General features: G+C 42.3%; 1 protein-coding gene across 3 annotated transcripts in view; it reads right to left on the minus strand.

Moving 5' to 3' along the window:
• sema6a (sema domain, transmembrane domain (TM), and cytoplasmic domain, (semaphorin) 6A) overlaps positions 1 to 21,823 on the minus strand; it is a 106,662-nt gene that overhangs the window by 60,809 nt on the left and 24,030 nt on the right. For all 3 annotated transcript variants that reach the window (XM_076731473.1, XM_076731472.1, XM_076731471.1), the window contains exon 2: positions 84 to 249. In XM_076731473.1, the coding sequence (XP_076587588.1) occupies positions 84 to 183 (100 nt within the window). In that variant the 5' untranslated portion in view covers positions 184 to 249. The remainder of the gene's footprint in view (positions 1 to 83; positions 250 to 21,823) is intronic.

Raw genomic sequence — 21,823 nt, forward strand, 5'->3', positions numbered from 1 at the left:
AGGGCAAGGGAGGACTTGTAATGAGAGGAGGAGGAACTGTGCAAAGAGAAGGAAAGTGCAAAAAGAAAGACGGATATACTTACAGTTGCCGTGTGAGATGCTAATGGGCTCACTGTCTTCGGGGAAGCCCGCCCCGGCTATTTGCAGTAGCGTGAAGTAGAGTAACAAGGCCTCTGACCTCATGGTCGCACCAACACTGCTGCTGTTGTTGCTGCTGCTGCTGGTCCTCTGCTACAGATTTACCTCAGCCTGTGCAAAGAGAGACCAAAGTGGTCGAAGAGGAGGAGAAGGAGGAGATGGGGAGGGAAGAAGGGAGAGACAGAAAAGAAACAAAGTTTGTCACAAAGATCTGTTTTCAGCTGACTGCCTCCTCATTTACTCTCCCTGCTCGGTTTCTGCATTATTCGTGTGAAACAAAGGTTTCAGAAAAAGAAACGAGTCGGCCAAATCAAGTCCACCTGAATTAGCTGTTTGTGCATTTTGCACGGCCCATTGCAGTCTGTCAGAGATATATTTATATATGCATTTTCGATGACTCAAAGTGAACCGCGTTGCAAGCGAAACAGAATTAATTGGATTAGCGTGGCAATATGCGTCATAGATCGATGTCAGGCAGAGAAGAAGAGCCTCTCTCTCCCTCTCTCTCTCCCTGTGTGTGACAGGGTCTTAGTGAAGTGGGAGCTCTTGTTGAGATTAGCCTGCTATAAAGTGTCAGCCGTACCTGGAGATGGGGCGGGATGGCAAGGCAAGTACCTAATTTCCCACTTGTCAGTCTCCTACAAGGGTAGCAATCCCACATCCTAACTCCTACAGGCCGATGACTACCGCAGGCTAAATCAGTGCATCAGTATGGCTATTAAACACTCCAATTTACCACAGCAGTAGTTTAAGGGCCACCTGGAGGCTTGCACTTTCCTTTCTTTCCTCTTCATCTCATTTCTCATTGTACTCGGTCTCTACCTTAAATGTCAACTGTTGACTCTATTCTCACTCAATAAGCGTGACGACTGGCCATTTCCTGGATAAGACAGACCTTTTCTTGATTATTTACCTTTATATCCTGGAAAACACTATGTCCTCGACAAACTCATTTTCTAATGTAATGTATACGTGACCACTGAAGTGGATTTTATAGCAGATGCTCTAAATTGTGTTGATGTAATGTCTTCATTGCACAAGCCATGGCAACTGAGCTATTTCCATTGCAGTTTGTGACAACAAATTACACCCATAAATCATCCAAGACAATTATTGCGTCTGTAATCTAATCAAGAATAAAGCATTTAATTTGCATAAAGCACGTTCCTCTTTCTTTTCTCAGTTGAAGCTGGAGGGGTGAGATGTTGCCGGGTAGATAGAGTAAGGGATGCTTCAGGGATGAAGAATTGAATAAAATAGTCGATTTCATTTGCTCAAGTCTGATAAAAGTTGTTTATCCCACGCTGTATTTTCATTTGCTATTGTATGTCCGAGGGGGAACGCACAGGGGGGAGGAAGGATGGAGAAAGTGAGAAAGAGGGAGGGAATTACTTTCTCTTCTCTTTGTCACATCTCCCGCTCTCTCTCTCTGTCTCTCTCTCTCTCTCTCTCTCTGTCTCTCTCTCTCTGTCTCTCTCTCTCTCTCTCTCCATGCTCCTGTGAATCTCATTCAGGAGAGGAATGAAAACACTATTCACTCGGAGAATCACTTTAACACTGAGGAGAATACCAATACTAAAGCCTGGATACGACCTTGATCTCACAAGCCTCTCTGTCCCTCTCCCTCCTCTTTTCCTCCTTGGCCTCCTCCTCTTATCCTTACACTTTTACACTAACATTTTTTTTTTTTTTTGATACTGCACTCTATATTTCATGAAGAAAAAAAAACACTAAACTGGATTTTCCCTCACCCTAACCTTTACCATACAGCAAAGGCTGACTGAGCTACGCTCACGCTGTGCATTCCAACTTTGTCTGAATTGTTAATAAAAATGTTCTCTTTCTTCTCTCTACAGGAAACCTCTGCGGAGGACTGAAAAGTGTTTTTCTCCAAAACCTTGACCCGGAAGTCCTCCAGTAATTGACTGATTGATGAGCAGGAAGTGGCATGAGGCACAGAGGTTTAGCCCTGAGGGAGCGAACACAGTGAATGACAGATAGAGGTTGCCCTAAGCAAGAAAAGGAGATCTGTACTCAAATCTAATGAATGGGAATAATTCTACAAAGCCATTTTTAGATAGGGCTTGATTATGGCAGAATCAAATGTGAAACTAGTTGCATCTTCCTTATGAATGTAGATGTTGTCGTGTTATTGTTCACTGAAATGAATCCCATGGGGTTAATCGCACGCCGGCTTCCTGTGAATCGGTGGCTGCTGAAAGCGAGGCACATCCTCCATCTATATCAGTGAGGTGTAATAGCATGCTAAAAACTGTTAGTCGAACCATCTCACACTGCCTCCTGTGATAAACAAAATTAATTGAGCACAAAATGACTTAAGTGAAACCCCTAAGCCTTCCAGTGGCCCTCTCGTTACCAGCTGCCACACATGAGTAACAGGGGGGAGCGAGACACAGTCTGTCTTTACCGAATTACACTCTTTTTGTGGACGAGCAAATTGCTTCCTTGTGAGTGTGACTGTGTGTGTGTGCGTGCGTGTGTGTTAAATCCTGTTGTAAAATGCTACTTTTGTGGACCACTCTAGACGTCTGTTTAAACACACACAGACACACACAAGCTGTGAACATCAGGATCCAAGAATCAAGACTCAAGCTTCAACAATAAATTACCGACTACCAAAAACCACACTTGCGCAGGTGGAAGTGTGTGGATTTCCTCTCTTGTAAAAGCTCTCCTTGAAATCAACCAAAGAGAAGACATAAAGAGTAACGGTGGCGCCCTGTGCCTCCTCCTCAGGCTTTTAATAGATAATAACATTTTGAGAACCTTAGCTTCTATTCCCTCACACCTCCCTCGCATTCTCAGTGATAAAGTAGCTGGTTGTGTGTGTGTGTGCTTAAGTGTGCGCGTGTGTGTAAGGCAGAGCGGGGAGTTAATCAAGCTGAATGCTGGCAGGAGGCCAACAGCAGGTAATAAAAACACAAGGACCCCCCAGAATCCCTCTACATATGAAGAACTATACACATATGTGCACGCACACACACAGTCACTTTATTTCCTTGCAAGAAGCAAATGCACCAGAAGACTTGAAGAAAACACACTGTGGTGGCAACAAACAATTTCATACAACTCAAAGCAGGCAGGAAATCACAAACACACTCAGCCACTTTCCCTCCCCAGACTGAGCAGCCCCAGGGGGGCCGCCGACTCAAACTGCATTAGCTTTAACAATAAACATATTATGAGGCCTAATGATGTTATTGCTGCTGTTGCATCAACATGTTAGCCGTAGGTGCTCGGAGCTTAAACATACACACAGCAACACACATTCACTGGAGTGACAGGGTCAGCCACGGTGGGCTTAAGGTGAGGAGAACGAAGGAAATGTTACCCGTCATTTAGTTACACATTTAGTTTGTCAAATGCGTAAACAAACAAAAGACATTTTCCCACACACACACACAGACACGCACACAGCTCATCCCGTGAAGGTCCCAGCCATTCATCTCCTGAAGGCCCCCACTGTGCCAGCCATCAGACTGTGCAATGAAGTGAGAGACTGCCATTTAATTATATCAGCGCAGACCTGTTGATGATAGGCTGACACTTCTGAACGTGTTTAGAAGCTGCTCTCCCACAAAATAACGACAGCATCAGTCGTTTCAGCAAATGTCCAGAAACAACACGTGTTTACGCCCGAGTGACTAAGCGCTCGAGCGGCCTCGTCCGTCATGAGAAAAGGAGGAAGTAGTGTGACGTTGTTACCGAGCCGCAAAGTCCGCAGAGGGAGGTGCTCTGGGTGAATGGATGAGTCAATAAAAAGTCAGAGTTGAACATGTGGGACAGCTTTTCTTTCCCTAGCCAAGTTGTTTTTGTGCCTCAACTGAATCAAACCTTAAGCACAGCAATGTTTTTAAAGGCACTGATAAATGATGTCAACACGAGATCTAAAATGCTCGACAACTCGGAGGCCTTCTTATGTTTGGATATGCTGGTGTGTTCTTCACTGCTTCCTTCATGTCCACCACTCTGTACTTGAACTCTTCACACATATTCTGAGTGGCTGCTACCAATATGAGTGGTTTACATAACAGAGCTGTGCAGCATAGTTGACCTGACGGTTAAGGGCATGCGCTACATAAAGTCGTGTGTTCTGTCTTCTGTGTCATGTGATCAAATTGTGTAATACTGAACGTTTTCATTGTTTTCATTTCCTTGTACTTTTGCAGTTGATCATAGTCAAGTCTGGAGGAACCGTTCCATATGAAGATTTTTAAGTAGCAGCTTCTTATAAATGCTGTCTGACAGCTTCGATATGTGCAGCCTGCTTGTGTTTATATTTGGCAGTCTGGGTAATGTCTGCAGATTGGAGCTGAAGGGTTTACATATGACAGGAATCCCAAAGAGAGGGTGTAGCTTACTGGCAATGGGCTGTTACGTGTCTGTAATTGCGGCCCGTCACCACATTTGGAGGAGCTGCTGCTATTTCTCTCTTCAATTGGAATTTTGTAACAGATGACACAAGCAGAATACCAGAAAGAGTGTTTGTGTTTTTGCATCAGTTTCAGGAATTTTGTGTCGTAATAAAAAGTTTTGGGTTAGCCAAATTAGGATGGAACATATTTGTCCCTGTTACTCATCTAGACATCACCATCAGCAGGACTATTTCTTCAGTACAAAGCCGTTCCAAAGAAAACTGTTCACAACATTTTCTATGGACTATCCATACATTTTGTCAGAAAACTGTTCAATTATTTAACAATTATTTTGGTAATCCTGTGAGCAGTTCAAGTCTTCATTGCATTCAGGTAGAGATAGAAAACCTTGACAAATACAATCAAAACTGACTGCATGCCTCTGTAAACCCACCCGTCGAACATGAATAAAAGCAGTAAAAAGGATGTCTGAGAAAGAGGAGAGTCTGTGTGTTGCTTTTCATGGTTGCTGGAACTGAATAAAAGTCCAAGCGATTTTACAGGTGGATGGATGTCAGCAGGGGAATTCCCACAACTTCAGAAGTTTCTGCTGGGTGACAATCTCACATCATTACAGAGCAGAAACAGACCTTACACATGAGTGTGAACACAACACCTCCAACACCAGACCACAATAAAACTGTACACTTTTACAACTCAGCCACACAGCCACAATACTGCTACACCTAACTGAGTTTCAGACCACCGTCCATAGTAACACTTGTTCACAGGCAGGCTGGAGGAAATGATTTTGGGTGAGGTGTGAAAGTAGAAGAGGACCTAGCAGAGAACATTGGAAACACAGCCAGGTGAGAATAATGCATTGATCCAGCATATGGGGATAAAAAATGGAACATATCCAACCACCTAGGGCTCCCAAATGGGGAGGATACTCTGGCAGGTGTTTACACTTGTCAGCCCTGGCCTGATAAATCAGAGAGAAAAGACAGGAGGAGCTGTCTGCCTGAACCCAGGAGGCCATGATAAGAGAAGGGAATGGAGAGTGAGCGAGAGGGAGGAACCTGCCTGTCTTTTTTGAGAACGAGAGCCAAAGTAGCATCCAATATAAGCACACAAATACAGACTCGCGCACTCACATGCACACTCCCACAAACAATCCTTCAGCTATCAAAAAGCATACTGGTGTTTTTCTTCTCCTCCCCTGTTTTCCATGCCTTAGATGTTGCTTTCAAATGAATATCTGTATGGAAGTAATCCATCATGGTTTGATTATTAAAAGACAATGAAGTGGACATGAATGAGGCACCCTGTCGCTGTAGGCCCTTTATTGAAACACAAGCCCAAATGCAAGAACGTCTCCCTTTAAAGAGGTGACGGATTGATTCTGGAAGGGGGCCAAAGACGGCTCAAAAAGCCGAGAGGGAAAAGAGAGGGAACAAGAGAAATAAGAGGAGTGAGAGAAGAGAGGCAAAGTACCAACTTGGAACAACAGCAACCTAACAAAGACATTCAGTGACTGGAGATAAGCTGCTATCTTTAAAACTCTGCCTTTGTGATCTAAAAGCCATTAGGCCTGGACATGCCTCTGTGCTTCTTAATGATTGAAAACAATTATCTGTCGCAAAGCAATGGATATCCTTTTTTGGGATGTATTGAGGACACCCTTTGTAGCAAATTATCATAGATTTAACTATAAGAGGAATGAAAAGTAAAAGTGTAACAAGGAAAGGAAGGGAAAGGAAAAGACAGCAGAGCAGAGAGGGGAAGAGGAAGGGAGGTTAATGGGTGTTCGCTGTCTGAGAATGATCCAAGATAAACTGACATCACACCAACCCTGCCACCAGCAGAAACCAACCGGGGAGAAAGATGAGAGGAGATAACTACCTACAACTGACTACATTGTTTTTAAAAGTAGGTCAAGAGCATGTTAGGCTTCTGGGACTCGGATGAGTTCCCAAAATGTACTCTGGAAAACCTCTAACAGCTAATGGTTTAGCACTAGACAGTATGTTACGTGGAGTTAGATTAAAAAATGACCAAAATGGGTTTTAAAGTATGGATACTCAACACGGAAAATGAACAATGAAAGGAAATATCAGGCTTTTCCACCTGCAAATAATTTTTGATTCGGCCTACAACCTGGACACTACTTCAGCCTTTTTAGCCATGCTTGTGCTGTGGTTTGTTCAAGAGTGAAACATCTCTGCAACTTTAGGTTAAATTGCCATGAAATGTTGAGCAGAGATTTATGTTGCCCAGAGGGTGAAGCCCTCTAACTTTGGTTAACCCCTGACTTTCCCAATAGCACCAAGAAGAGGTTGGCATTCTTGTTTTTGGTGAAATGTTTCAACAGCTGCTGATTGGATTGCCATGAAATTTGTTACAGACATTCATGATCCCTTCAGGATAATTTGTAATCACTTTGGCGATCCCTGAACTACTCATCTACCACCATCATAAGGTCAAAATGTTGATTTGTCCCATAGCTTATGAGCAAATACATGCAAAAGTAATGACATCTAATCAGCCTCAGCCATGCTTTGTGTTTATTGCTAATTAGGAAATGCTAAACTATTGTTATTGTTATTGTGAGCATGGCAGCATTAGCATTTAGCTCACAGCACTACAGTATCTAAGTGCAGGCTCACAGAGCTGCTAGCTTGCTCTTAGTTTTGTTTACTCTTGGTCTATCAGGCCCACATACCCATTTATCCTCTATGTTCCCTTACTACCTCTCACAGACTTAATGAAAACATTTGTTATGGTATCCATCATTCCTCCCTTTCTCCACTCCCTTCATTCTCCTAACTCTCTTTTCGCTCCTCTTCATCTCCTTGAGAATGGCAGCGAAGAAGAAAAAGGTGAGTGTGGTGCAGGCTGCTCCTTTGCTTTGTCTGGAAAAAGCATTTATGAATCAAAACAAGCCCCTGCTCAGTGACACACATTCAACCGCACACACAAACACAAAGCCCAACTCACATTACACACACAACTGGTGCTTAAGAGATTGACCCCAAAAAGAGAACGAGGTTACACATTTAAATATCAAAACCTTTTCCAGGCCTGTCAATCATCGCTCGCAATGATGCAAGCAGGGCAACTTAATCAATCTGGAAGCAGCTGATAGAGAGCTGTGTGGGCAAAGCTGAGAAAATTGCTGCTGATAAGGACATGTTTGGTAGCACACGGTCTTCCGTCTCTTTCTGTCTCTCTTTTGATCCAATTATCTCTTTGGTCTGATGCTGTTGCCTGCCGTTTTAATTGTTTGACATGAACCTGTTTATCCCTTTTCTCTTCATATACCTCATAACCTTAGGCCAGACCTTTGTCAGTCCTTAAAGCAGCTGGTCATTTTGAATAAAAATCTTCCATCTGGTGCCGAGTTTGACCCTGGTAAGAAGAGCAGAGTTAGCTGAAGGATACAAACCAAGACTCAGTGTTTCTCCTGAGGTGCAACAGAGAAGAAACACCAGCAAAAAAAATGTCAGAATGTCACTGAGCTAAATGCCACATTAACTCCACAGAGAGAGAGAGATGCTGGAATGACTGAAGCTCAGCACCCTGTGGAGCAGTGATGGGGGTGTTGAAACTGTCACACGGCATAATGCACTTTTTACTTGGAAACTCACATTACGAAGGCCGACTGCAGGGTGCCTTCAGGCGATGCTGCGCCATGCCACGCTATGCTTAGTCATGATACAGACCTGGGACTTCCAGCCTGCAAGGTTGGTGAGTCAAGTAATGCTTTAAAGTAGGCTGCCTGGGGTTGAAAACACATGACAATATGTTTGGAAATGTGTGTCCGATACAGGGGGAAACTAAATGCAGGGGGCAGATAAGACTTCTAGAAATGGGTTAAGCACGTCCTCCTCTGGCTCTTGTCCTCAGTAAACATCAGCTAAGCCATCAGCTGGGAGAAGCATAACAGAGAAATCCATTTCTGTGGGTCTCTGGTTAAGTATTTCCAAATCCAAAATGCATGAGCCCTAAAATGATTTTTTATGTAATTTCAAGAAGGGGAAAAAATGGTTCAGTGAGGGGAGGAGGAGAAGGCTTGGTGGACTTGCAGCAATTCATGCAATAAGTTCTTTGAGTCGCAGCAGAAATTAGTTTGGGTATTTAGAGGAGTATGGGAGAAGAAGCTGAGGGACACTGTGTTCCTGAGGTAGTTTTCCCACAAATAAAAGAGGAAGAGGAATCAATAAAACAATAGCTGTCTGGCCAAAGAGCTGGATAGTTACAAACCCTTTTCCTCGACAGGCTCAGACTGTAAATGAGAGAGGCCTCCAAGTCGATATTCAACGGCAGCTCGCTAAGTGGTTTTTACTATGGATATAACAAGCTCAAGGAGATTTGGAGGAAAGAAATAGAAATTTTTATCATTGCTGGACCTTGACTAAGCAGACATAAAGTTATAATCAATACAGCATGTACAGTATGTAAGAAGTCAAGAAAATCATATGCATCAGTATCTGCAGCTGACATGACCTCTGTTCTTGGGTAGAGGCAGAAAGATAAAAATAGTGCCTGTGTTGAACCTTGTGCTGCAGTTCAACTCCAAGCCAAGACATCTGGCAAAAAGCCGAAATGCCTTCAAGAATTCACTTTGCAATGGCAAGACTGTATACTTGATATGGATGATTATATATTGAATATATGCTGTATTTTTTTGCATCTATCTTAACACTCAAGAATGCAGCTGTTTTGTTTTTGTTGTCATTATTGTGTTCTTTTTACTCCTTGCAACTAAACTGGAAAAACAGACACAGCATATAAGCGGGTGGCCTGCAGGGACGGAGGTGTGATGGCTTTCTGTTGTTGTATCCATCTGGTGCAGTTTTCACATCTCACAGCCTCCTGCCTCTTCATAATAGGTGTGCTTCAGAGTTTTAAAAGGTGTGATACAATCTCTATCTGCGCCTCATTGTGCACCTAATGTGATCCTCTGCTGCTGTTCAGCAAGCTTTGCAGCATGTTGAACTGTGCCGCTGTTCAACAATCCATCAACTGTGCATTTTTTGGTAGCTGCACGATTAGCAGTGCGATGCTGCGAAACATACTGGAGATATCACTATAGGCATGTCATCACTTACACGTCCTTGTGACCAAAGAAAGAAGTGCAAGCCATAAAAGTGCAATGTAAATAATGCAGCGCTATAACACAAGATACCGTGGGCATCTGTTTCAGTCATAAAATCTGCAAATGTAACATAATTTCTTTTCATTTTACCACCACAGAAATCAGTTCACATCTGTTAATGGCATTTCTCTTGTTGAGCCCCCAGCTCATTTGATGCAGGTTCCATTATGCTAAGTGATTGAGTCTGTGTCCTCGCAGATAACTGGCTAGCTGGCCTTCCGTTCCACAGAAACCATCCTATCAGATCTGACTGAGCATGATGTTAATCTCTATTAAGGTAATGTGCTGGCCAAGGGTCGGGGGACAGGCAGCAGAGCACACCACGCTTTCTTGGTTTGTCTCCTAATATCTGTCTTTACTTCTTATTCAGTGAGTACAAAACACCTTGTTCAGTCAGTCTCCGTCCATGACATGTCCTCATTCTCTTTCTCTTCTTTTCCCTCCTTCTCTCAGCTTCCCTGCAACTAAACACCGCATACATATTCAGAATGGAAGAAGACCTCGTCCCGCACTCTGTTTCTCTCCATTTCCCTCTATGACAGGAAACATATAGTTATAATGGAAAACGGAATAAACCAAACATAATTACGTTCTGTGTTAGCCCGTGATGTTGTGATACTGATAACAGAGTATCTTGTTTTCTGTTAGTGCATCATATCCAATAGAATTATGAATCATCTCTGATAAACCAGGACATTCAATCCTGCTGCTGCACCCGGCCACAGCGACTGACTGACAACACATTGTACCACAGTAGCTGTTGTATTGCCAACGTACAGAATGAATCTGTCTGAATGTTGTTATCTCCACAGACCATATTGTGCGAGTGATGCCGCTCACATCCAGCTCTAAACTAATGAACAAGATGACAATGCTCAGGCAAGCAGATCATTGAGACGCTTCACTAGTGTGCAAAACAAAATGTATGAAAAGAAAACGTATAACATGCAGTACAGCATTTTGCAAATAAAGTCTGTCAGTCTGCAGCAGAGCGGTGATTGTCATTACTGTTACCATTATGTCACAAGAAGAGGCAACACAGTACAAGAAAGTACAGTGATCAACGGTGACATGGGAGCGACTTTGGAAAGCTATTGCATGCTTGTGTTTTGGTCTAACTGCCAATAAATTACCCTGCAGGAGGCAAGATGTGGAGAAATGAGAGGAATTAAGAAACAGAAGAGAGTAGAGGGAAAAGATTTTAAAAATATTCTTTCAAAGATGCATAATAGAAGTGACATAAGTGTGTAATCCTTCAGGAAACCAATGTTTCCATCTCCAAACCTGATTAGAGCCAAGCCAATCAGTGCAATTCAACCACTTAGTGTGTCAGTATACCCACAACGCTGTAGACTACCATGTCTGTTGCTAGCTAGACGCTCATGACAGCAGGAACACAGGACTAGCTATAGGGCAAGCACCCACACAGTAAAGGCCTGTGGGCATGTAACATTTTTAATTGAAAATAAACTATTCTAAATCCTCTCTTGTGCTCTGTCTGAGCTTATGAAGTAAACCACCATTAAAATATCTTTCCCTAGCTGTCTCTAAGAAGTAAAAAATAGATCTATGTTTCAAAAAATGCTACTTTCTAATCCAAAAAGCTGCCCATCTATTAAAACTATGCAAATTATGACCTTAACATGGCTGTGACCTGGGTTACAATAACACCATGTGCAAGCAACAGCCATGGATAGAAAAAAAAAAAAAATCTATATTCAAGATGCTGAACCCTTTAACTACAAAGCCTACTTAGTAGTGTAGGCTAATTATTCATTAGCAATTAGCTACAAGACTGCAAACACAATCCCGTTGGTTTGTACATACATGGGCCTGGATTACCAGTTAACCTCAGTTAACTCAAGATGTGTTTATGGCTGCTGTGCATATAGCACGTTGGGTCCCACATGAGCTCATCTTACAATAATTAACATTGCAACAAGAAGTTATAAATAGCATGTAATGTTTTTTAATGTCAAAGACGTTATAAAACAGAGAGCATTTGCATGACTGGCACTGAAGCATAAGTTAATAAACGCTGAACGCCAGGTTCATGTAACGAGCTGTATGAATACTGGTGCCACGAGAGAGGTGCATTCTTTATAATGAGACCACAAAATCAATACACAGAAGCTGCTCTGCAGCTCTGAAGTTCATTTATTCAGCAGTGTAAAAGACTGCTTCGGGATAAAAGTAAATCAAGTAAAAAATGTTATGTGATCAGCATATGAAAAGTGTTACAATCCTCTCCATGTTCGTCCTGTTGTTGCGTACTGTAAGTGATGTAATGGTAATGCAAGTGCCCATAGCACTTTAAACGCTTGGCTGATTGGGTAGCATGAGTGAAGCACATGCTAATTGTAAATGTAACAGCGTGTGACAACTGAAAATATATGCTGCTTTCTTAAGGGATGTCTTTGGGGTCCCAAACTTGACAAAAAGAGATGTTTTAAAAGTAAGAGTAAAATTAAGAAAGACAAAGATAACAGCACTGTGTGTACTGACCTTGCTTTTGTTTAACAGTTCCTCGAACCAAGATCCTTTCTCCTATGCGCAGTAATCACATGGTAATTACAGTGTTCGGTTTCAATGAACACTGGTTGTACTTCAGAGACTTCCAAATCACGTACTAACTGAGCGAGAACAGTATGAGATTACATCCAAATCACCTTCTTTAGATATTATAAGTGTTCGAATACGCAGAACCTAATTGACATTTGTGTTGAAATTTATTTCAAGTGTCACATGAGACTTTAACAAGATCCTCGGCAAAATCTCACTCCCTAAGCTCTGCCCTTCCACAGCTGCACATCTATTGCAGTCTGTGTCTCTGCCTCCAGTCACAAATTTCAGCAAAGCGCAGATGACGGTTCCCCAATAAGTAATTTTCCATGCTGTGTCACAGCGTCTTTGTGATCACTAACTTCTTATATCAGCTGTGTCATGCAATTTTTCTAATGGAAATGTTGCATTAATTCAGTGGCGAGGGCTATACATCATGGCTGTAAATTTCCCTTGTGGGGTCTTACTGCTGAGCTGAGCTGAGCTGAGCGAGACCAGACTAGCCTTCAAGGAAGAGGCAACACACGAGAGACCTCCATTTTTGCTTAATGCTTACTGCGTTCTTCATATCCTGAGAGGACCAAAACTAAAAAGATAAAAAACAAAAACTTTTACTGTTGCTGTTTCTGGATTCTGGAAAACAAATTAATTAGCTCAAGTTTTTTGGGAAATTTCATATTTTGTCCTCAATTAAATGATTATTTGATAATTGATAGGTTAAGCGAATTCTGCAGTCATCGGATAGACTAATTATCATATCAAAAACTTAAAAAAATTGCTCATTTCATTAAAATTTCATTGATCGAGGCAGACGCAAATTTATTTTACCCGAAAGAGAAAAATATGAGAGGTCAACAGTAAATAATAGATGCACCAAAATCCATTCAAAACAGTAAAATGAAGCATGTACGAAGAAGTAGCTTGATTTCCAGGGTACAAATGAGCAGTGAACTGGAAAAAAAACTGTTACGAGAACTCTAATTGCTGAAAAGTTGCAGTCGGGAAGGTGAAAGATACAATTATTCTTTCTTATCTATTTTCTTTTTCACACCATAACTCACTAAGTGTTGTTCCTCGGAAGTGATAAAAGCTTTAACAGCTTCCCATTTCACGCTTACAAATCCTGATTACTTTTTTGGGGGGGAAAAAACTTCCCTTTATTTCAGCTGCTCGCCAGCAGACGAAGAGTCTATAAGAATATACCACACACACAAGGCTTCTGCTTAAAACCGCAACCAGTTTGTCTGCCTTTCATCTTTAACCTTCTAACCTTCTAACCCCTTCCACTTCCCCACTCAGGGAACATCCCAGATCTGCATTTACGACTTCCTGTCAGCATAAGGGCAGAGGAGGGGAAAATGAAAGAGAAGGGAGCCAGATTGTAGGTGGCGAGAGCCTCAGCCCCGACTTATTGTTCTCAGTCTGAGTGATAATGAAGGATGGAGTGTGAAGAGACTGAGGAGGGAGACTGCCGTGATGGGCTGTCGTGCGTGTTTGTGCGATGCAGCATGTGGTTATGTGCATGCCCTTGCAGGTGTTGCGTTACAGTCAGTCGGTCAGATGGTGGGCGTGTGCCTACCTGCAGCTCCCAGCCTTTACACAGTGGAAGCACAGAGGGGAAACCAGAGCCTGTCAAGCCCACTCACCGTGATGTTAAACTAATGCCAAGATTACTGCTTCCTTTCAATCAAAACCGAGACAAGAATCTAGCTATATTTCCCCGTCTGCCTGGCTCTTTGTCTTTCTCTTTGTCTGTCTCTGCTCCGTCTGCCTGACTGACTGCCAGACAACAAACCCACAGTACGTCAGGTATAAAACGGCTTAAACCGGCCTCTCTTAATTATATGCTCTCACAGTTCATGGAAACATCAAACGAGGGAGTTTGAAGAGAAGTTAGGGGATGGTTGCTGAAGTGTGCAAGAAAAGGGGCGGATTTAAGAGAGAGCAAAAGAAAGTCTTATTTTTGGATAAACAGACACATCTGTCATACCTGTTTTTCGCTAGATGGAGAGCTATCATGTCAGTCCACTTTTCAGGAGAGTTTGATGAATCGTGTGGAGGGAGGCCTCTTTTTTGTCTCAAACACTGCAGAGAGACAAAAGAACAGCTACTCTCAATCAGACCTAAATGATTGAGAGCCAGGCGGCATTGATTCATGACCGCAGCAGCAGGCCTGTACACCTTTATTTTGCAGAACATTCTTTGATAGATGATTGATGATTTTGTGTGTTTCATTAAACAAGACGAAGAGGCTACAACTAGCGGTTGTGAGGCTGTGCTCACAGCGGTGCTTTGAGCTAAATGCTAATGTCATCATGCTGACAGTATACATGCTCATGTTTAGCAGGTTTGTTCATCATGTTCACTGTCCTAGTTTGGCATGCTAACATTTACTAATCAGCCCTGAAGACAATCTAGGCTGGTGGTTAATGAAATGCAGTTCAAATTTCGACATCATGGTGGCGCTATAGAACAAGTCAGAGCATCACCAAAGTTTTTTCAGTTCATCCTGAGGGTATCATGAATGTATGTACCAAATTTTATGGCAGTCCATCACATTGCTGACTGAGACATTTCATTTAAAACTACAAACGTCCACCTCATGTTGGCGCTACAGAGAAAGGGAGAGGATCTTCAAAGTCATCAGGATTCATCCTCTGTGGACCATTAATGACTGTGCAACATGTGAGGGAAATCCATCCAATAGTTGAGATATTTCAGTCTGGTCCAACCGACTGACATCACCATCAACAGAAAAAAACAGGAGTGGAAAAGTCTATCTAACCTTTATCAAAATAAACAAGCAAAACATGTGGCCATTACTTCTGACGCTGGGCTACTGCACAACTGTCATCACTACACACAGCTAGAATGATGAGAAACAGAGCAGATACGAGATGATGGTACCCCAAAATGTTTCAATAGCTTTGTGACAGCGCATCCTGAGAGTTGAAAAATGGATTTGTAGGCAAACCCGGCATCCCACGCAGCCTCTACTACACTGTATGAATATCTCTTCTTAGCTCGAGAAGCAAACACACTCCAGACGTACCCACACACCTACTTGTGTACAAAGGTCAGGAGAGCAGTGGCATTTCATACATTTCATCCCTCAGTGCAGCGATACATACATGAACAAATAGCCAGCAAATATAACTTCCAATCCCTGAGTGATTTGTTGCATGACTGTATATCTGGGCAAACATTTGAGTGTGCCTGCCTCTGTGTGCGTGTGTGTGCGTGTGTGTGTGTGTGTGTGTGTGTGTGTGCTCTAACTAACCATCTCATTTCCCCATAGGAGGACTTAGTCTGGCTGTGACTGCATCCTCTGGCACACTCGCATTAACATTTCATCCTGATTGTCTCTGTCAAAGTAATTCATCATCATCGACTGGAAGACTGTGGCTGGAGCCTCCCCCGACTCCACATCTCTCTCTCTCTCTCTCTAGTTTCTACTTTCTTTTTCCCCATCCCTTTTCTGCCCTCGTCTCTGGCCTTCCCTCTTTGTCTTTACCTCTCCCCTTCCTCTCTCCGTGCTCCTCTATCGCTCTCATGTCCATCTGGCTCTTGAGATAAACACAAGTCTGGCTCTCCTCACACAGACAAAATATCTATGAAGATGAGCGTAATCACAGTGAACTGCGCTGGTTTGGCTGTTTAGTCCAAGCCACCCTCCAGCAGAACATAATCCATCTGTCTACCTCATTTTTCCTTACCTCGAATTCTTTCTTCTTCTTTTTTTCCCCTCCCCTCACCCCTCACTAGGTTCAGACTGACAAGCAGATTATATCAGAGGGAAAATGTGATTAATGAGTTTGTCTGAATAATGTAAATCAACTTAATGGAATTGAAGACACAAAATGAAGGGACGAGGAGGAGCAGGAGGGGAGGAAGAGATAGAAGGAGATAGAGGGAGAGGGAGAGGGTTGCTCAGGGTTCAAATATCCACTCAGCTAAAAGGCAACAACAGTAAGCAGGCCTCAACTGCTGTCACGCTGGCCTTGGAGAGGAAAAAAGGGAGGATGGTTCATGTCCTCCTTTTTTCTTTCTTCTTGTTTCCCCCATTCTGTCTTCTTTTGATGAGTCCCTGGAGTAACCCGCCCCTCTCTTCCATCCATCCCTCCAATCCTGCTTTCATCCATCCACATATGATCCCATCCAAACCATTACCACCAGCACCACCACCATCACTAATCTAAGGACAGGGCCTGTAGCAGGGCACACGTGCACACGCACCTTCACGTGCACGCAATCAGAGAGAAAGCCTGCAGAAAGACAGCACTTTTCAGTCCACTAGCTGCAACAATGAAATCTGTGCTTTACTGACAGAGTTAGGACCCCTAAAGACATAAGAGGATCAGGTTGCTCATCCGGTAACTTAAACCATTTAACTGTTTGTGCATTTAATTCCAACGACATGCAATTTTTGAACAGAAAACAATGCAAAGGAGCTATCTTGTCAGACAATGCTAAGGCTTAATACCCTGATCAAGCTGGCTTAAAGAAAATACTCCGAATTTAGATTTAAATTTTTTTAAAGACTACTTATGTGACAGGGACTGTACCAAACAGTCACAGTCATGAAGTTGCTTTTTTTGTGTATTTTTGTCACTATGTGATGTTTTTTTTAAGGATAAAAGCTGCTTCTTTTCCGTTAAACCAGAACTTGAAGTAGCCTGTTACTGTTAATGCAAACTTTGTCTTTGTCTAATTGACTTATAAGCTAAAGTGGAGCAGTACGGACCCTCCACAGCATCTAGTCTTGTTGTTGGTGGGGGGGGATCTGTGGCTTACTAACTTTACATTAAAGCTCAATGGTACTGTTACTTAATCTGAAAAAGAAGGATAATGCAACATTGGGATAATTAGCATTACATTTGACTGGGTTCTGTCTAAGCTTTTGATTTCTGTACATTGGTGTTTTTTATTTTTTAAAAAGACAAAGCTGCCTGCATTTGTGCAATTGTGTAAAATACAGATGGTGGATTTTTTGACATCCAAACACATCTAGCGGTTTCCCAAGAGGTGTTGCTTCACCCCGGTTTTTGACCCGCAACCGAAATATTTCTTTTCTCCAAAATTTTCATTTATTGGTCAATATAACTTTTCTTTGTAGATTCATCTTCCTGCATGCTCATTCAAAGCCTTCACCACACTGCACCGCTGTGATATTATTCTGGAGGGTGAAGTTATATTAAATCCCATTATTATATTTTAATTGAAGTTGATTTTTTTCATATAAAAGCATTTCAACTTTTCAAATTTGATGCAACTGTAGAATATAATCTTCAGTTCATTAAAACACAATACTGAGGACTCTGCTCTAACCCTGCAGTCCAAAATACACCTGCATCACTCCAAAAGATAAGAACTTCAACTTTAATAGAAAAAATTCATTAGCATGTGTCAAACACATTTATATACTGCGCGTCTAATCACTACCCTTGTTTCTCTCTCAATTCGGTTTGTTAATTGGTAGTCACTTCAGTTCAGCAGTTTCCGAAGGAATCAATTCAGCGCAGCATTCCAGAAGAGTTCATTTTTCATTTTCATTTTTCTTCTGCAAAGATAAGCCATCTGTGAAATGATGCTGCAGAGATTCATTCTCTTGTGGCATATTAATGTGATGAATTAAAATCACGCGCTGACAGGTTAGGAGACAATTACTACAAACGGTTATGAGGTGATTTAGTAAGATATTTCGGTAGATTTAGCAGGGAGGTTCAACCACAGACTGATTTTGCTATCCAAAGAAATGTGGACACAATTATTAGATGACAACAGTGAAGATGCAGATGGAAATACGAGAGAGTGAGGGGTGTCATATGCCACAAAGGTCTCCGGCTGGAATCGAACCGGCGATGGTTGCACCCATGTAGTTGTGTTGCCATTCAGCTACACATGCGCTCTACATGTCTAAATATGTATTAAATATTTTTATCTGCTTTAGTGTCAAACAGTATCTACAATAGAGACCTGTGAGGATCTTCTGTGGCCACTTTCTGTTTCAGAATCAAAGCTTGTTTCAGCTTGTTCTTAAAGGCAAAGGTGGCGTCCATCGCACGTTCCCTGTGCAGGCTGGCCGATGCTCTCAAACTCTGTGTGAGATGTCCTTTCTCTTTTCTGGAGAGCCACTCCCTGCATTTTTATGTCATGTTGAATCCAAGCCATTTTCTGTAGAAACAATCCATGACACACAGGTAACCCTGTGTCTGACATGTCTCCAGAAGCACACACACATCTGATTTGCCCTTTGACACCATTTCGACATCAGTCAAAAGGCTGCAGCTGACAGCTGAAGTGCTGTCAAAACTGCGCCTGCAAAGTAAAATGGCCCGTCAAGATTACTCAACTGTAAGTCCACTGTTGCCTCCTCTGTGTCTGTTGACTGTCTGATGAAACTGGCTGGTAGACAAGACAACACCAACAGGCAACAGCAGCTAATCCCCTCGTGCCATAGCAGTGGAGCATGCCACGAGGACACAGGGAGAGTCAGCTGAAGTGAGAGGTCAAAGGTGACAGGTTTCAAAGACAAAGGCTGCCAAGTAGAACAGACTGTAATATCAAATGAACATGGATCGCTGTGTTTCATAGTGGGACAATGACATTTCAGAGTTCAAGTACATTTACTCAACTATTGCGCTTAAGTACAATTTTGAGATTTCCTTTTCCATTGTTTCTACTGTACTGCTTTATACTTCATTGCTAATGTATACGTGTACTCAACTACAATTCACAAACAAATATTGTATATTTTTCAAAACATTTTTAAAATCAGCCCCACCTTCACCAGCTGCAACATTAAAGACACATCAATGCATCAATTATTAAAATCCAGTCATATATTTCTACACTGTGGTACTGTGATGAGTCCACGCTGTGTCCTAGAACTTATCTTTATATAGTATTCATTTGTAAAAGCAAATACATTTTAAAACAAATGCAATGCCACCTGTATTATTTTCTTATCAACATAATGAGGAAACATTGTTAATTAGCATATTTGCCAAGTCACAAAGTGTTGATACTGAACGCATCAGCCAATGTTCACTGACAACAAATTTAATTTTTTTTTCCCTACTCTTGTGTAAATCCGCTCTTGCATACAAAATCTACCCTTAGCAACTAACTTACCACATCCCTGTGACTTGTGTGCACTTACAAGAAAGAAAAAAAAACACGTTGCCAGGGAACATAATCCAAGCAGCAATTACATTGCTGTACAAAACATAATTGGAAAAACAAATTACAAGTATATAAGCGCAATGTCTAGGAGACAGGGCTTGACGAAGGCGACTTGAAGACAGGTCTCAATTTGAATGGTCCCTGCAGTGTATTTACATGTGACTCTGTAAGTGTATGACCAGATCATTAAAATGCATACAGTGCATCACATTAATCCAAATGGACAGGATAATCTTTTATAATCAAGATATAATCTCTATTTAAAAAAACAGGATATGTCAGTACAGTTCATTTCATTATCTCCAATGATATTACAGTTGGTCACATGACAGCAGTACAGTGTAGTGCACAGTGCCAAAGAAGTACTGCATGATATGACTCAGAATTCAACCAACTACATCTGTCTTACATTTTTCAGATGGGTCAGGGTAAAAATTACCCTCCCAACCGGAGCCTGAATACAGTCTTAGAGAAATGACATAGAAACTGCAGCCAGAGAACATCACTGGGCAAGTAACCAAAGACTTCTGTTTGCATCACTGAATACTATTTTTAACAGAGCACATATTGAATGTGAAATTACATGAGACAAATCAACAGATTACAATGCAGCTGTGATTTCAACTGCTTTTCTTTCAGCTTTTCATCTAAGAGTAACAAAGACACACAAAGCAAGAGCATGCACATTCAAGCTGTGTATACTGCTGTTTTGCCAATATTCAATAGCTTTAACATCACCAGATTTACCTATGTTTTCTTCTTATTCCATATATACACCATCAGATTACCAAATGATCACCTCCCTCCATTCACAGATTTCTTATATTTACTGGCTTTCCCAGTATATATAACTGCTGTATTTGTATCTAGGGCTGGTGCTATAGAGCTGAAGAGACGCAACAACAACACAAGCTAATCCGAGCAATGTGCCTCAGTGGGCTTTAGCTCATGGGAGAGACTTAGGCAAGAGAGAGAGGGAGAGAGGAGAGGGACTTAAAGCAGTCATTGTCCCTCCAGGAGCAGATTAACTATTTTAAAAGCAAAGGTGACGTCTACAGCCCGCTCGCTGTGCAGGCTGGCCGACGCTCTCAGACTCTGCGAGAGATGCTGTTTGTCTATACTGATTGTTTGTCTGTCTTCCTCTGTCCCTACAGTACACTCTTCCCTGAGCAAATATATCGTTTGCTCAGTTTCTGTCTTTATCTTTTTTTTGCCTCACTCTCCCTCCTCATGTGCTCATTCTTCTTTTTCTTCTAATCAAGTAGGAGGCTGGCATAAGCTCACTGAGAGCGGCTCCGGTAACATCCAGAATTGACTGAGTGGGGAGCAGAGCCAAGGCCATAATGAAACACTGGGAGCACAGGGAGGACTGCCGATTAAAAGTTATTATGCTGCCGCGATGGCACCAGTGAGTGAATGGGAGAAGTGGGGCCGTGGGGGCTCTGTCCACGGAGAGCAGCACAAATGGGTGATGAGAAAGAGGGGAGTATGCACAAGGGATACAGAGGAGCCAGGGGGGTGACACTACTTGAGAGAAGAGGGAGGAGAAAGTAGGGCATGAGGGAGCGGAGAATGGGGTGTAAATATGAGCGTTTTTTTGTGAACGTGCACAGGATAGAGAGGGGTGAGGAGAGGAGGCACTGCAAATAAGATATACATGGGAGTAATGAGATATGTGCTACACTAGAGAGGGAGGAGGGAGGGTGAAGGTAGGGGTGAGGAAAGAGAGGGTGCTGCACACAGGATACACTCATGTTTGCTTAAAGGAAAACAAAGAGTGGCATGGGAAAGCATGGCATGGAAATGCAAATAAATCCCCCCTTGCCAAAGTGTTTTTATTAACTCTAAGAAGCAGCATGAAAGATGGAGGGAGGCAAGGGAGAAGTAAAAAAAAAAAAAAACACCACTCCAATCATCGCATTCCTCTTGCCTTTTCTTTCTGAATATGTAAGAATGTGTAAACAACAATGTGGCATGTGTGTGTGCTAATAATTCGCTACGGAGTCATACTTTCTCTCTTCTCACACAGCAAACTAGTTCTCTTGTGCTACCTGCATAATGCATGAGTTCTGTGTATAGATTGTCAAGAGGAAAATTGGGCACGGCACTAACAATAGAAAGCAAGCAAATTTTATGTATATGTGCATAAAATGCAGTTCTAATGAATTATTACATAAGCCCTTCAGTGCGTTCCTAGACACTGTAGGAGTCCTCTTCCTTCTCTGGATGAAGACATCCTACCTTAAGTGTTCACTGAGAAGAAACATCCGTTGATACACTCCAGCACATAGGAATACCCCAGGAGCAAGGCCACACACACACACACACACACACACACACACTAAATGTGCTGCCCATGAACGCACATGAAGGCCTTCACTGTGTCATTGTCATTCTCTCT

Source organism: Chaetodon auriga, chromosome 5, assembly GCF_051107435.1.
Source record: "Chaetodon auriga isolate fChaAug3 chromosome 5, fChaAug3.hap1, whole genome shotgun sequence".
Lineage (NCBI taxonomy): Eukaryota > Metazoa > Chordata > Actinopteri > Chaetodontiformes > Chaetodontidae > Chaetodon > Chaetodon auriga.